The 17,396-nt window shown below is 47.6% G+C and overlaps 1 protein-coding gene across 2 annotated transcripts; it reads left to right on the top strand.

Annotated features, from left to right (window-relative positions):
- Positions 1-11,279: 11,279 nt before the first annotated feature.
- On the top strand, positions 11,280-14,683 carry FAM241B (family with sequence similarity 241 member B). 2 transcript variants are annotated; one of them, XM_007963215.3, is made up of 3 exons: positions 11,280-11,386; positions 12,797-12,927; positions 13,877-14,683. In XM_007963215.3, the coding sequence occupies exons 2-3, from the start codon at positions 12,832-12,834 to the stop codon at positions 14,144-14,146; spliced, it is 366 nt and encodes a 121-aa protein (XP_007961406.1). In that variant the 5' UTR covers positions 11,280-11,386; positions 12,797-12,831; the 3' UTR covers positions 14,147-14,683. The 2 variants fall into 2 exon arrangements, with proteins under 2 accessions (XP_007961406.1, XP_037865060.1); XM_038009132.2 differs by lacking the exon at positions 11,280-11,386 and adding an exon at positions 11,414-11,969.
- Positions 14,684-17,396: the final 2,713 nt, after the last annotated feature.

The following is a 17,396-nucleotide window of genomic DNA, read 5'->3' as shown; positions in this document are numbered from 1 at the left end:
AGGCCTCATTTGACCCCCAGAGCTGGCTTCACTTCTGTGGCTTCCCAGGCAGGGCCAAGGTGGGACCTTGTGCTGTTGGAGATTCACATACTTGTTTCTGCAGTCAGCCTTGGTGTCATAGGCATCGTGCAGGCATGGGACTTTGCACTACTGAGGATTGCACACTTGTTTCTGTGATCAGTGCCTTGTCACAGGCCTCCATCCTCCCTGAGGTTCCTCCATCCTAAGCCTCAGAGGCAGATCCTGTGTAGCTTAGGTCACTGGCTGGAGTCCTGCTGTCCCTACAGTGCCTACAAGCTCCAAAACTTCCATGGCTTCCTATGGCCTACCGTGCAAGTCACAGACTGAGAATGTAAGGGCTGGGGTGATCTTGGAAATCCCTGAGTCCAGGGATGTCTTTGGGTAGCTAAGGAAAGAAGTGCCCAGAGTCCTGGCTTTATTATGTATTTATGTTTCATATTCTGAAGAATGTTTTAGTCCATTCAGCTGCTATAATACAACACAATAAATTGGGTAGTATATAAACAACAGAAATTTATTTCTCACAGTTCTAGAGGCTGGGAAATCCAAGAGGAAAGCACCAGCAGGTTGGGTGTCTAGTGAGAGCCCTCTTCCTGTCTTATACAGGACACCTTCCGGCTGCATCCTCACATGGTGGAAGGGGTAAATGAGCTCCCTTGTGTCTCTCTTATAAAGGCACTTATCCCATTCATAAAAGTTTCACCCTAATGACCTAATCACCTCCCAAAGTCTCTAGCTCCAAATACCATCGTCTTGGGGATTAGGTTTCAATGTACACATTTTCAGGGACACAAACATTGAAACCACAGCACCCAAATAGTTATCCAAACCTCCTCTTCTAACACTCCCCAAGATGATCTCCATCTTGCCAGGTCAACCTCTGCCATGGAACGTGTTGTTTAGAGTCCCAGCCTCACACCTCTGCCAATGCTAGTTCTATCGCCTGCAAGGGCACCCTGCCCTTGACTTACTTGGGTTTTGCAAGACTTTCTCATCTCCAGAGCTCACTCTTCATCTTGAGCTCCTGCAGCCTAGATGGGCCTGTGCTGTGGTCCTCTCTGATCGTCTAAATTTTCACTTGACTCTGAATGTCCTTACGGGATTGTGTTTCTGTCCTTGCACCATCAGGGCTCCAGGAGGGGAAGGGTCACTAGTAATAACAATGGGTTGAAGGTAACAGCAAACCACATCAGGCTTCATGTGCTTGATACTATCGTCCTCATCAATTCCCATTGCAAACACAGAGGATGGGAATCATCACCCCCATGTTATAGATGAGGAAACAGGCTCAGAGGGATTGAGTTACTTGTACGAGGTGACCCAGTTGGTGAGCCGCAGAGCAAGCATCTGTATGGCAGTGTGACTGACCCTGAACTCACGCCCTTAATATTGGGCTGTCTGGTCGCATGGGTGGCTCCTCTTATGGTGGTGGCAGGTACTAGTGACTGTCTACTGTCCCAGACAGCCCCATCTGAATAGCATGCATGGGGAAACTGAGGCCCACTGAAGCTCACACTGCCTAAGCACCGAGCTGGGAGATAGAGGTAGCTCTGTCCTATCCCACGGACTTGCCTCACACTGGGGTGGGGGCTTTGCTACCTTTCCTGGTCATTTTATTTCCTGCTCCAGCAGAAGGTGACCTGGGAGAGGCTGGGCTGGAGACACTATTGGTTCCTGTATGGCTTATGAACTGTCGACCCCCTTCTCCTGCCTTTCCCCTGCAGACCATAGGTCCCAGCACCATTGAAATTTCAGTCCCAAACCTCAGCCAGGCCCTGAACATATGTTCCACCCTGAAAGGAACAATAAAGCAAGCCTCCAGGCTTAATTAAGACCCCACAAAAAGCCCTTCTGGGCTGGCCTTATTCTCTGCTTTTGGTTGCTTTTTCACCAACACCACCCCCACTCTTCTGTTTCTGCCACTTCCTCTGTGGAAAGGATGAAAGGCGTTCGAGACACCTGGGCTCTTCCACACTCCCTGGTCCTCTTTTCTTCCAGTCTGCCCTCCCTCCACTCTTCTAAGCCCTGAAGTAGGAGAGGAGGCTGCCTGGGTTCTGGTGCCAGGCTGCCCTATACCCTCAGGCCCAGCTGCAGAAACAGGCAGGCAGTGAGAGCCTGCCTGGCTTCCAGTGCTTGCAGGGCTGCCCTCCCTGGGCTGGGACTCTCTGGCTAAGTTGTGGGGTCAGCCTGGCCCAGGTCTGCAATCTGATCTGGATTTTGGAGGAAGATTCTGCAACAGGTGGCTGCACTGACTTTAAGGTGGAGCCCCAGTTCTGAGGGCTCTGTAGCTGCACCCTTGGGTCCAGGTCTATTGGCCTGTGAAGGGTTGTCAAAAGGCCAAGCATGGCACAGGGATGCAAGGAATTTTTATGTTGAATAAATATATGAAGTTTTACTTATTTAACAAAGCTCATGTACTGTGTACTGGATGCCTAAGATCTATTAATCCTCACATTAGGTACTGTCATCCCTGTTTTGCACATGAGACCATCAAGGGACAGAGAGATTAGGCAAACTGTACAAGATCACACAGCAAGTAGAGGATTTGAATACAAGTGAACTGGCCTCAGAGGCCATACACTTAATACCTGCCTAGGCTGCTTCTAATGGAAGAACAGACCCATCTGACCACCACCAGATAAACTGACTCCTTCCTCAATTCTGTTCCTCTGAATTCCTTGTGCAATTCAACAAATTATTATAAAGTGAAAGTCTGTGAAACCACTAGCCAGGTCAAGAAATTGAGCACCGCCAGCACCTCATAGTCTCCCTGCCCATCTGGGCACAGCTTCTCCTGTCTGCTAGAGTTAACCATTACGTTTTCAGTAATAATTTCATTGCTTTTCTTTGTACTTTTACCACCCCAGTGTGCATCCTTAGACAATATAATTTAATTTTACTTTCTTTTGATCTTTATATAAATGAAACCATGCAATAAAATTTATTTTGCTTTTCGCTTCTTTTGTTGAATATAATATTTTTCTATTCAACTACGGTATTGCATATAGTTGGTGTTCATAGCCTTTATTACTGTATAGTATTATATTGTATACTACAACTTATCGATTTTACTCTGATAGACATTTGAATTGTTTTCTAGCTTCTATTATGAAAAATGCTTGTATACATGACATGGTGCACATGAGCATTCACTTTTGTGTCCTGGGTCATGAAGGATGCAAATATTCCCCCTTCCTAGGCAATTCCAAATGATTTTTCAAAGTGGTTGTACCAACTTACACATCCACTGGCAGCGTATGGAAACTCTCATTGCTATACCTCAGCACCAATACTTGGTGTTGTCAGACTTGGTAATTAGAGTCTATCTATCTGATGAGTGTGTGAAAGTATCTCATGAAGGTTTTAATTTGTATTTCTCTGATTGTTAATGATGCTGGGCACTTTTTCAAAACTTTATTGGCCATTTGGGTTTCTTCTTTTGTAATGTGTCTGATCAAATCTTTTGCCCACTATTTTACTGATTGTCTATTTTCTTATTTATTTTAGAGGCTCTCTGTATATTCTGGATATGAATCATTTGTGTCTATATGCATTGCAAAAAACCTTTTCTTGGATACGGAGCTTGCCTTTTTACTTAAAAAAGTCTTGATCAATGAGTTCTTAATGTAAATTTAATGTAATACAATTTATCAATCATTTTCTTTATAGTTGGCATTTCTTACAATGTGTTCAGAAAATGTCTCCTATTCTGAGGTCTAGAATATCTATATATTTATACATATGATTTATATTCTAAATTCTTTATTGTTTTGCCTTCTGTATTTAGGCCAATGATCCAAGAATTTATTTTTGGTATATGTACAAATATACTAGGTAGGGGTCCAATTTCATTTTATTTTCTTATAGGAATACACAATTATCACAGCACCATTTATTTAAAAGATTCCTTTTTCTATGCTCTGAACTTCTACTTTGCCATAAATCTCAGTTTATGAGTTTGTTTCTAGACTCTACTGATTGGTCATTTTGTTATTCCTGTACCTAGGTCACCATGTCTTATTCTCTTAATTTCTATAACCTTAAAATTGAATGTATGCTTCCAGGAAGATGGAGAAAATATACTTTTTTATATTCCTCCTCAGTACAACTAAAAACCCTGAACATTAGGTGTAAAACAAACATAAGAAGACTTTGAAAGATGGAGAGAAGAAGGCAGGCAGTTTGAGGGCCTTGGAATCTGAAGAATGACACAACATGGGGTGAATTCCGTGAGTTTCCCTTCTGGCTCATATGTTCCAGATTAGCAGCTGAAGAAGCTAGCAACCTGGAAGCAGCCAAGAGTGTAGACAACAAAAGTCCCCTAAAAGCCAGCTCTTTCTAGCCAAAGTACTAAGAAAATACCTAGCAAGACTGAAAGTTTTCAGCCAATAGCTGCTTTACTCTAGCCAAACACCGCAGGAAAAACTCAAACCTGCAAAGACCAAGTGGCAAGCCTAGACTTACCCCCTTTTAAGGCCATAATAAGCCATCCAGCACCCCTGCTGGAATGGTATCAGAGGCTGAATAGGAAGTCAGTACCTTTGTCTTCCTTATCTGGTAGTGCACCTCTCCCCCACCATGATGTCAGTGGAGACAATTTGGGGAATAGGAACCCCCATACCACTTAGCAGTAATGAGGAGCACTCCCTCCCCATAACTTGGGTGCCAATGAGGCTGAGTGGGAAACCTGGGCTTCTACCTCCACAGATCATGAATGATGCAGTGTCTCTCCTTCCCTTGATGGAGCACTGACAGAAAAAGCTAGCTAAAACAGAAAGTTTAATAAGAGTCAGAGTCTCATAATATAATGCAAAAATGTCCAGATTTCATTAGAAAATCACTTGTCAAAACTAAGAACTAGGAAGACATCAAATTGAATGAAAAATACATTAATAGATGGCAACACTGAAAGACAAAGGTGTTAAAATTATCTGACAAAGATTTTAAAGCAACCAAAATATAAATGTTTTATTGGGCAATTATGAACACGCTTGAAGTAGGGACAAAATAGAAAGCCTCAACAATAGAGCAGAAGATATAAAAAAGAACTAATGGAAAGGAGAAATGGAAAAGTATAATAATTCAAATAAAAGGCTGAGCAGATGATCTCAACAGCAGAATGGAATCAGTGGGCTGGAAGATATTTAATAGAACAATACAAATTGCCCAATCTGAACAAATAGAAAATAGACTAAAACCAACCAACCAACCAAACAAACAGAAGCGAAAACCCAGAGCCTCAGGGACCTGTAGGACTACAACAAAAGATTTAACATTTGTGTCACTGAAGACTCAGAAGGAGAGGAGGAGAGTGAGGCTAAAAAAGTAGTCGAAGAAAGAATGGCTGAAAACTTTCCAAATTTGGCAACAGATATAAATCTACTGATTCAAGAACAGAGTGAGTCCCAAATAGGAAAACTCCAAGGAAATCCATCTGAAACACATCATAATTAAACTTCTGAAAAATCAAAGACAAATAAAATATCTTGAAAGCAGCCAGGGGAAAAAATGACACCTCATCCTTAGGGGAAGACAATTCAAATAACAGCAGATTTTTCATTAGACACCATGGAGGCTAGAGGGAAATGGTACAATATTTTTCAGGTGTTGAAAGAAAGAACTGTCAACACTAGTGAAAATATCTAGTCAACACTAGAACTCTCACTCTAGTGAAAATATTCTTCATGAATGCAAAGTATATCAAGACAGTCTCAGATGAAAGAAAATGAAAGTAATTTGTTACCAGACCTACCCTAAAACAAAAAGGCTAGAGGAAGTTCTCCAAATAGAAAGGAAACAATACGAGAAAGAACCTTAGAATAGTAGAAAGAAAAAAATAACATGGTAAGCAAAAATATGAGGAAGTACAATAAGCTTTCCTTTTCCTCTTGAATTTTAAAAATTATATTTGTCAGTTAAAGCAAAAACTATGACACTGATGTGGCTCAAAACACATGTAGAGAGAATCTTTCAGTCAATTACAGTATAGCGGGGAGAGTAAAGGAACATAAAGGGAAGGAGGTTCTTACATTTCACCCAAATGAATAAAATCTTGACCCCAGTGGACTGTGATAAGTTGTGCATATATTATACCCAGAGCAACTACTAAATAAGCTATACAAAGAGATATACTTAATAAAATACTATTGATAAATCAAAATGGAATTTTAAAAAGTGTTCAAGTAACCCACAGGAGCACAGGAATGAAAAACAAAACAAAACAAAAACAAAAACAGAGAAATGACAAACAGAACAAACAGAAACAAAAAATAAATTGGCAACTTAAGTCCTAATATATCACTAATTACATTAAATGTAATGGTCTAAATAATCCAAATAAAAAGCAATCTGGCAGAGTGGATTAAAAACATGATCCACCTATATTCTGTATATAAGAAATTCTCTTCAAATATAACAATTTAGGCAAGTTGAAAGTAAAATGATGGAAAAAGGTATATTATGCAAACATGAATTAAAGAAAAGCAGGAGTTCAGAGCAAGAAAAATTACCAGAGATGGAGAGAGACATTATGTATGATGAAACAATCAATCTACCAAGAAGACATATCAAAACTAAATGTGTATGTACCAAACAGCAGAGCTGCAAAACATGTGAAGCAAAAACTGACAGGAGAAATAGACAAATGTATAATTATTGTTAGATATATCAATATGTCTCTTTCAACAACTGACAGAGCAATTAGTCAGAAAATCATAAAAAATATACAACACCATCAAACAATAGCACGTAAACAAGATTTATGGGCTGGACACAGCAAGTCACACTTATGATCCCAGCACTTTGGGAGGCTGAGGCAAGAGGATTGCTTCAGCCCAGGAGTTCAAGACCAGCCTGTGCAACATAACAAGAACCCATCTATATAAAAATTTTTAAAAATTAGCTGGGCATGGTGGCACGTACCTGTAGTCCCAGCTAACTGGGAAGCTAAGGCAGGAGGTCAAGGCTGCAGAGAGCTGTGATTGTGCCACTGCACTCCAGCCTTGATGACAGAGTCAGAACCTAAAAAAAAAAAAGAAAAGAAAAGAAAAGAAAAAGAAAGATTTATGGAACATTCCATCCAAAACCAGCAGAATGGATATCCTTTTCAACCTTCTATGAAACATTCATCAAGATAGACCATATCCTGGGCCCTAAAACAAACCTCAACAAACTTAAAATAATTGAACTCATACAAAGTGTGTTCTCTGACCACAATGGAATTAAACTAGAATCAACAATGGAGAGATAACAGGAAATCTCCAACACTTGTAGACTAAACGACATCCTTTAACATAATCCATGGATCAAAGGGGAAGTAGCAAAGAAATTTAAAAATACATTTAGCTAAATGAAAACGAAAATACATGTCAAAATGTGTGAGGCACAGCTAAGAGTGCTAACAGGGAAATTTATAGCACTAAATGTTTACATTGAAAAATCTCAAATCAATAATCTAAACTCCCAACTCAAGAACTTAGAAGAGCAAAATAAGCCCAAAGCAAGCAGAAGGAAAGAAACAATAAAGGTAAGAGCAGCAATCAATGAAATTGAAAACAGGAAAATAAAAACAGAAGAATCAGTGAAGCAGCGCTAGTTCTTTGAAAAGATCAGTCAATAAGATTGACAAACCTCTAGCAAAAGTGAAAGACACAAGATAGAAGACACAAGTACCAATATCTGGAATGACATAGGGCTATCACTGCAGACTCTGCAGCCTTCCTGCCCTGTAGCCATGTGACTCGTTCTTCACAATGGAATGTGAGGGAAGTAATATGTGCTACATCTATCATACTTTCTTTAAAAGAAATCACTAGCCCTCCATTTCTTCTTTCTCACCTTTCCATGAGCTGCATATAGCGAAGAAGTTGGTGAGGCAGTTTTGACCATGCAAATAAGGATGGCATCCTAGGGTGTAGGGGAGCAATAAGCTATGAAGAGTGGGTGTCCTTGGATAGCCTTGTGAAGCAGAGCTGCCCATCTACTTGACTGAGTCACTGTATATTTAATTCTTTTTGTTCTAGCAGCATAGCCTGTACTCAAGCTAATATATTATACCTAGGTGGGTTTATGTATTAGGGGACTTACATACTTACATATAACCAAGATATTGTGGGGCCACTCCAGTCTTCTGACCATGCAAGGTGTTTTCTGAGGCCTCTATCAATCCTCTGGTCCCCCATCATCTGTCCATGGATGAAGGCCATCACTGCACCACCCTTCATACCTGTCTACCTGACCCTTTCAAGTCTAGCAATTTTCCCACTATTCCCTTGTCAGTGCTGGAGCACAAGAATCCTTTCACCACATCTCAGCCACAATGGACCCAAGGATTTCCACAAGGCCATATAAGGCCCTACCTATCATACTCACTATCTGACCATTCCCTTTCCCAAGCCTCATGCCCACCTTTGAGATCTAGCATGCAACACCTATGCTCCTATCATTTCTTCATCTCCCAGGGTTTCTCTGAAGAGGCCCCTGACATACTGTCTTCACAGGCCTATGGAGGCACCAACAGTGGGCACTGGCAGGCTAGTGCTGCTTTTCTCCCACACCATTATCTGAGTAATAAACACAGGCATAGTGTCTGCCAGAGTCGGGGAAAGAGACAAGGGGAAATAGCAGGAGAAAGAGATAGATAAATATATTTAATATGACATCACCATTATCAACATGCCATTCTTTTTTCAAGGCAAAAAGAGTTGTTTTCACCTGCAGAGTCAGAGAAGGGGCCAGAGCACCTGACTTAAAAATTATGAAATTCTGCTATGACCACATGTTGGGGTTAAGGCATGACCCAAAGCCCAATCTTGTGCTGATGGCATGGGGGAGGCGGGGGCACAATTGTAAAGAGGCTGCAGAGCTGAGATGAACTCAGGGCAGTCTGTTTGGTGGATGCACAAGCCTGGAATGCAGAGCCCAGGGACCTGCTTTCATTTGAACCCTGGCTCTGTTAGTGACCTTGGGATGGTCATCTACATTGTCTCTGAGCCTCAATTTCGCCTCGGTAAAAGGGGAACAATAATACCCACTCTTTCTATTTCATAATCCAAAAAAGAATGAAGTGGTCTCTGGGAAAACACTTCAGAAGTAAGGACTCTGCACACATTGGGTTTATTATTATTATTATTACATGAAACTATCACATTTGTGGATGAAGGGATTTAGATGTGGTGGAGCTGGCCTTCCAGCAGATATTCAGGTCCAAGCAAAGCAGGCCTTTGGGTGATCTACTCTGGGGAAAGCAAAGAGACCAGGTGGGCAGAGCTGAGGGAGGGAGGTGCTGAGAGTGTGCTGGGGCTAGAGATGGAGGGTTGTCAAAGCCTTGCCAATGAGTTGGGGGCTTGTTGGAGCAGACAGTAGGGACCATTGCAGGTTCTTGAGCAGGGGAGACATCTGAAGAAGGTGGAGAGATAGCAAAAGTGGCAGGTTACCTCCTTAGGCTGTTTTAGTTGGTAATAATAGGCTGTTTCTAAGTTCAAACACTATCACTCCCCATCCCAAAGCTGTTCTTGACTTCTCTGGAGGCACTTGCTTCTTCCTCTGGACTCTTATGGTTCTCTCCAGCTAGAGTGTATCTCTTTGGCAGCAGTTATACCAGCTCAAATCTTCCTGAAAACATCCATGATTTTCTGCCTGTATTCTCTGGTTGCTCAGCCCACAGAGGTTACCTCCTTCTTGGGGCTCCTGAGTTCTGTGACCTACTTATGGGGCTCTGTTCATGGAAGGCAGTGTCTCTTGGCCCTAGCTGCTCATTAGAAGACTGGGTTTTAAAAATGTCTCCACGCCCAGATTGTAACCCAGATCAACGACATTGTGATCTCTGGGGTGGGACCTAGGTATTGGGATGGTTTCTAAACATCTCAGGTAATTCCAATGTGCACATTGTGACTTGGGATCACAAGCCACCTGTGATAATCGGGCATCCTGCTTTATGATTACTGCTTTCATTCATGCACTTGGCATACCTGGAACACATTGGGATGCAGGGAGAAAGCACTAGGATTATAAATATAAACCAAAATCCTATGCTTTTAAAATGTGCATGCTTTACAATTGACTTAATAGTAGAAGAGGTAATGATCATAACAGTCAGCAGCCCTTGAGCACTTACTGCGGCCAGGCTCTCATCCAAGCACTTGACACGAAAGTGCCAGAAAGCAGTCACACCAACATTTAAACACAGGATGACTCCAGCAGCCACCTTTTATCCATCATGCCAATCTGTTCTCAAAGTACGCATGTGTAATTTAGAAACAAACAAAAATCATAACATATAAAAAAGATACAGACACCAGGGTGACCCGTAAAACATTTTTTTGCTGACAAGGTTTCATGATCAAATAATCAGACTATGGTGGCCGACTATGAGTCCTCCAGACCAGGTCTAAATCTCTCTCTTATTTTTGTTCCTTCTGCCCAGCAGCTAGCAGAATCTGGGTTCTAATAAATGCTCAATAAATATCTGCCCACTCCCAGAAACATTTATTAAATGATAATCACAGCTAACGTTTATCAACATTACCAATGTGCCAGAGACATCATACTTAATCTTCACAGAGGTCCTGTAAGGCTATGATTACACCTGTTTTGCAACACTGAGCAGCTGAGTAACTTGCCAGAGTTCAGAACCTGAACCCAGACTGTGGGACTGCACAGTTCATTCTCCCTCACTGGTGAGCAGGTCCACAGGGAACAGCTTATGAAGGTGGTGGGGGAGGGGTGGATTTTAAAACATCAGGAAAGAGGCAGAGGTAGATCATTCACTCCCTGCAGGTGGCTCCTTCTGCCAAGAGTGACCTTACCTATCCTTACCTACCCTCCTGCCCCAGCTCAAACGCATCTTCTCCTGGAAGCCTACAGAGGGGTCTGCCCCGTTCCTGCCTCATCTTCCCCGCTGAACTGGGAACTCCTCGAGGGCAGGGTTGGGTCCTACTCAAGGGGCATCCACAGAGCTGGCTCAGCAAACGTACACTGGTCATCTGAGCCTGCGCCCGCCCTTCCTCCCAGGCCAGTGCGCCTCCACCCCTTGGGTTTTTCCTCTGTGAACTCTGCTTCCTTTTCTTACTTTTATCCCTCCTCCTTCTTCTCCTTCTTTTCCATGTGTCTTCTCCTCTCATCCTCTCTTCTCTCCATCCCCACCTCCCACTCCTTCCCACGCCCCACCTCCCCCACCCCCACCACCCCGCGCCGCCCCCAACCCTGGGCCGAGCAGGTGCAATTCCTCAGGCGGCCTACAGAGGGCGATGTGCGCCACCACTGGGCCGCGCCCCTCTGGCGCGCGCTTCCTGTGAGGTCAGGTGGGAGGAAACCGCCTGGAGCCGCTGGGAGTGGACGCCGCCGAGGCTGGGAGTCGCGCCTGCAGGTGAGTCGCCGCGCTGGGGAGGGAGCGCATCCCTCGCCGCAGCCCGGACCGGGACTTGGAGCTGGTGTCGGACTCCAGAGGCTGGGGCTGGCGGCCTGGGCAGCGTCCCTCCCGCCCCCGGCCTGGAATGTCAGGTGCGCCGCGGGCCGGGCCCGCGGGTGGCCCACCCGGCGGGCCGCGCGATGACAAAGCACAAAGGGACTGCGTGCGACCACCATCTGCTCGGCTTGCGCCAGGGTCAGCGGGCTTCAGGAGGGAGACGCGCCTGTCCCGGGCTCCGGGCTACGGGCGAGACAACAGGGGCTCCTGACCTTTTTTGGCATATATGTCACCAGTGCTATCTAGAACGTAGATGGACACTGAGGCTTATCTCCTGAGAACGAGTGGCGTTTACCCAGACTCAAGGGGAGGCGTGGAGGGGCCCGCAGTCCAGGCGTCCGCGGAGTGGAGCCTTTCGAGAGTCACCGCAGCAACCCCCCTCCCATATTTTGGGAAGGCTGGGCCCTGGGCCCATTAGCCAAGGTTGGACTGGTGTTTCCTGCGAAGTGAGGGACAGGTGAGGGGCGTGCCCTCTGCAGCAAAGGTATGCTTTTCTGAGCCAGCCCAGAGGTGCATAGTGGCTAGTGTGGTCTGCCGCTACCAGGCAGTGGTTGTAAAGTAACCCCGAAGTGACCCCCATCTCCCTGGGTGTTCCTGGGGAAGGCCCAGGTGGTGACATTGACTCCCTGGGGGAGCAACACACTCGACCCATTTTTTAGTGGAAAGGAAGTGGAACCCCACTGGGGATCCTGGTGCCCTGGACTCCCAGTTTAGTACCCCGAGAGGGCCCTAGAACCAGAGCTTCTGGCCTCCTGTTCTTTCTCTGCTGCCCATAGGTGTGATCCCGGGCAGGCCACTTAAGTCTCCCTGTGCCTCTGCCTGTGACAGAGTGGCCGCGCTAGTACCCTCCACGGGGGAGTGTTGTGAGGCTTGAGTGAGGTGAGCCTTGCAGGATGAGCTTTCCACGGGGCGTGGGCCACAGCAGGGGCTCAGTCCCAGTTGGGCTGTTGGCAGTGTAGTGATTGGCAATAAAATTTCCTTTGCCAAGGATCCTTTTGATAGTTTTCCTGGTGGACGCCATGTCTGAAATCTTTTTGCCTGGCAAACACCTTGCCTTTATTTCTCCCCTTTTTGTGAATCAGACACAGCATCTGCTCAGCGTGGGTCACCGCTGTGAGCATCACTGACCGCAAGCCTCCCTCAATTTCTGGTAAATTTTTTCCTTCAGGCTTTTTGAGGTCAGGGGAAGAGTCCTCCACGGATCTTCATGAGTCTGGTCCCAGATCACTAACAGTTAAAGGTTTTGTGGTGGGGAGAACTTCTGCGCCACTTGGCTTCCATTAGCCTACCCACCCTGACCACACAATGCAGGTGCAGCCCATCAGGGACCCAGAGCGCCTGGGAGGATGGTGCGGATCTTGGCCAATGGGGAAATCGTGCAGGATGACGACCCCCGAGTGAGGACCACTACCCAGCCACCAAGAGGTAGCACTCCTCGACAGGTAGGTACTCATTACCTGTGGAGTGGGACAGATGACCTCCTGTGTACTGGCTACTCCTAGCTTCCAGAAGTCTCTCTTGCTGGTCACTAACCTTTTCTAGCCTGAAACCCTTTTTGCAGAGCGCTGGGTAAGACTTGGGGAAGATGCAGTGGCTTATTGTCTACCTCCCCAGAACTCCTTTCTCCAGGCAGCCTCCCCAGACTTCACACCCAAGAGCTCTCTCTCCTTTAACTTGGTTAGCAAATCTCACTGGAGCTGGTGTCTTTCTTTTAAGAGTGAGTTGCATGACAGAGAAGCTGGAGAGGAAGTAGAGGAGATGAGCCCTGGGCACAGAATAATTATTTTAAAGGAGTGGCTGGGCGCGGTGGCTCACACCTGTAATCCTGGCAGTTTAGGAGGCTGAGGTGGGCGGATCACGAGGTCAGGAGTTTGAGACCAGCCTGACCAACATGGTGAAACCCCGTCTCTACTAAAAATACAAAATTAGCCAGGTGTGGTCATGCATGCCTGTAATCCCAACTACTCAGGAGGCTGAGGCAGGAGAATTGCTTCAACCTGGGAGGCAGAGGTTGCAGTGAGTCGAGATCGTGCCATTGTGCTCCAGCCTGGGCGACAGAGCAAGACTCCATCTCAAAAAAAAGAAAGGAGTGATGATAAATATTAAAAATGCCGGCCCTAGAGCCATGCCCTGTAGTCCAACCTGCCTCAACCATTTCCTCTCTCCTTTGTCCTGGGCCTGATGTAAGGAATATAGACTGGCATGTTTTGTGCTCTGAAAGCTTGCGACTTGGTTGTTGGGATTCTTATGAGTGGCATGGGGGATTGCTGAGAAAGGAGGGTGTGACCCTGGGTGGCTGTAGGAAGGGCAGGACGCACCCTAGAGAGGTTGCCTCCTGACTGGTGCCTCAACCCAAGGATTCATTCATCTCTCTCTGTCTTCATGTTCTAGAGCTTCCTCAACAGGGGCCATGGTGCTCCCCCAGGAGGTCCTGGCCCCCGCCAGCAGCAGGCAGGTGCCAGGCTGGGTGCTGCTCAGTCCCCCTTCAATGACCTCAACCGGCAGCTGGTGAACATGGGCTTTCCGCAGTGGCATCTCGGCAACCATGCTGTGGAGCCGGTGACCTCCATCCTGCTCCTCTTCCTGCTCATGATGCTTGGTGTTCGTGGCCTCCTCCTGGTGGGCCTTGTCTACCTGGTGTCCCACCTGAGTCAGCGGTGACCTCTGGGGGCTGATGCGGGTGGGCCGGTTGAGAGGGACTTGCTGGGCCTTGGTGTGAGAGCAGGCATATTGGGAGGGGATCTGGTGGTGCCTCGAAAGTGTGATCAGAGAGGGGACCACAGGTGTGTGTTTCCCCTTGTGGTAAGCATGAGGCAGAGGGAGACGTTAGTCCAGCATTTCCAAAGTGTGGGTAGATCCCTTGGCTCCCCTGACATATTTTGAGGTGGAATGGGGCCTGCATTAAGTAGCACAAAATCAGAGCAAGAACGTGATGCCCTTCCCAGTTGTCTAAATCCCTTTATGCCGAGAAGATCTCAGCTGGATGCCAACATGTTCCGATGCCTGCGGAAGACTTGCCGACGTCTCCTCTGCCTAGGGAGCAGGACTTAGGCTTAGGGCAGGTGGGGAAAATTCCAGACTTTTATAGCACCGTTTTTGTTTTAATGGTATATTTTTATTGGCTACCTATTGTTTAGGACAGGTGGTACTGGCATTCTATTTATTGTGACATTTTCAATAAATAGATTTAAGTAAAAATGAGTCCATATAAAGAAATGTATAAATAACTGTACACCTGCACGCAGATCCGGAAAGCATGGTAAAGAGGGATTGGGTTTGGGGAACAGGCAGCAGCGAGCATTTGACCTCAGAGGGTGGTTTCTAAGATTTTCTCAGTAGGATCGTAGAACTGATGTGTGGATAACTTCCAGCCTCACTCTGAGATGCCAGACATCATGGTCAGCTTTGTGGGGAGGGTTCCTCTGGCCAGAATGACTGGTGAGGCTGCAGGGTCGGGAGAGCCGGGGTGCAGGTCCGAGGTCTCCCTTGCTTAAGGAGACCTTCCTGACCAGAGGCTACTCAGCCTCTTTCACCCTCCAGAGGCTCCCATCACCCCTGGCTGCAGCGCATTCTCCTTAGAAAACAGTGCATGTGGAACGAGGATGCCCTGCTTCTCTGGAGAGGAGGCCTTGAGTTTTGACATGTGAGCCCTGGGTCTACGTGGAAGCCCTGCCTGGGGAGGCACTAGGTGGCTGAGGCTCCTGGCCACTGAGGGAGGAGGGTTATTTATAGGTTGGAGGGAGGCTGGTTGAGCCAAGGACTCCTGGCACCAGGTTTCTCATCCTTTTCTTGGGATCCGCTGAGTTTGGTTGTTTGCAGGGAGGAAGGCATGTTTTGGAGTTGCTAGGTCTGCGGGGGAGGATGGGAGCAAGAAGGAGCTTGAGGCTACCCCTCCATCTGAGAGCCTGCCATGCTGTCTGGAACAGAAGCTTCTTACCTGGGACCTGGACAAAGGGAGTTGGGGGCTCAGCCCTGCTGGTGTCTCAGCTGGTCCCCATGGCATCTCCTTCTGTCCTGATACTTTGGCCCACCCACTCGCCTGGCTCCAAGCCCCTACAACTCCAGCCTGCCAGCCACAGGGAAGTTCCTGGCCATACCCCACTCTCCTAACTCCCTTCTCCCTCAGCTTCTCTTAGGGGTGGGTTTTCCCTTTCATTTTCCCCTTGCAAAGCTGCAGGACTCTGAAAAAATAAATGATGAGTGGAAAACCCCAATATATAAAATACCTTGAGGGGATATGAATCTGAGTCCTCACATTCAGGGCTGAGAACAATACCTTTTTCTAGAACTCAGTTTCCTTTCCCAAAGTCCAAGCCCTTTGAGAATTAGGGTCTGTTAGGGAAGGTAGGGGTGAGCAGGACTTCCCTCTGCACCTGACTAGAAAGAGCGGGAGGAGAGGGGCCTCCCTGGCTTTAGGCAGGATGGTGGAGGTGGGCAGGGGCCACAGTGGGCAGAGATGGCTTCTCCTGAGGCTTGCTTGGTGCTTAGCCGGCCTAAGGGGCAGGGCTGGGGGCTGGAAGTCAGTTGGTGGGGACCAAGAGGCAGTGAAGTCTTGCCCTGTTTGTTGACTGAGCTCCAGGCCCCATAGAGCTGCTCTGGTTGGATTGGCCTCTTGGCCCTTCTCTGAGCCACCTGTCTTCTCTGCCTCACTTCCTAAGCCCAGTGTCTGAAAGGTACGCAGACAGAGGCAGCTTAGTGTGGGGAGGCGCCCCCTGGGGTCATGCCGCTTGTAGCTGGGAGTGGCCTGGGGCCCGCGTACTTCCAGCCTGCCTGAAAGCCCTCAACAGGTCTCTCCCCTGCACCGACTGACTGAGGCCTCACAGGGGGTGGCTGTGCCCTGCACAGGCAGAGGCTAGGTCCTCTGGGAGGCCAGGTCAGAGCTGAGGGGCCTGAGTGAGCCTCTGCCTCGGTCTACTCAGCATCCTAATCAGAAGTTCACTGAGGGGGTGGGCTCTTCCTTGTCTGCCCACCGCCAGCTCTGCCCGCTGTGTGACAGGACCCCCAGACTGAGCTGCCTGTCTTGTTCCAATCCTGCCCAAGAGGGCAGATTTCCAGGGAGGTTTCTGCTGATCCTTGAAGCCCTGCGTCTCCGTGGCAGGCTGGATTTCCAGCCCTGCTCCTGGGGAGAGCTGCTCCTACTCCCACCCATGTGACCCAGCAGCTCAGATCCACTGGGCCTCCACCGCCTCTGTGAGGCTGAAGAGCGGAGTGCCCCACTGTGGGGAGTTGCTTTGACTCCTTGGCTGGGGCCACCCGGTGAGTAGAGCTGCTGGGGTCTGACTCGTCTGTTCTGCTCAATCTCGGGACCAGCCAGCCTTCTGGTCCCCTCCACACATTCCAAGCCCTTGGCTCCCTAAGCTCCTCCCTCTCCACCCTCCAGCTAGTCCTGGAAGTGGGGACCATCATCTCCCTAAAGGAGACACCAAGCCTGAGATCAGGTGAAACAGTGGCTCTGGTTTTGCCAGTTCCCCCAAGCAACTGTCTCCCAGCTCCTGCCTCCCTCTGACTGGGGCCAGGATGGGGCCTTTTAGTATAGGTGGGGGCCGGGGATGTCGGGCTCCCTCTCTGGGGCCTTTCTAGCTCTATGGGTCTGAGGGGAAGCCCTGAGGCAGTGGCCAGGGCCTCTGTCCAGTTGGATGCCTGAACTTGAGGACGGGAGGAAAGCTGCCCCTGCACTCTATGGCTCACCTGGTGGCACAGGAGGCCTGTTTGCAGGCCTGGCTCTGCTCTTTGTGGACAGTTCACATAGCGTCTTAAGCCTTGGTTTCCTCATCCCTGTGAAGGGATGACGATCTGGGCCCTGCCCACCTCTCAGAGCCTTTCAGGGGATCATCCAAAGCATGGTGGGTGAGAGGTGGGCAGAGGACCATGGAGAGGGGGACTGCGCCCACCCCCGAGCTGCCTCCACAGG

Source organism: Chlorocebus sabaeus, chromosome 9, assembly GCF_047675955.1.
Source record: "Chlorocebus sabaeus isolate Y175 chromosome 9, mChlSab1.0.hap1, whole genome shotgun sequence".
NCBI lineage: Eukaryota > Metazoa > Chordata > Mammalia > Primates > Cercopithecidae > Chlorocebus > Chlorocebus sabaeus.
The sequence above is the reverse complement of the archived record's forward strand: the minus strand, read 5'-3'. Positions and strand labels throughout refer to the sequence as shown.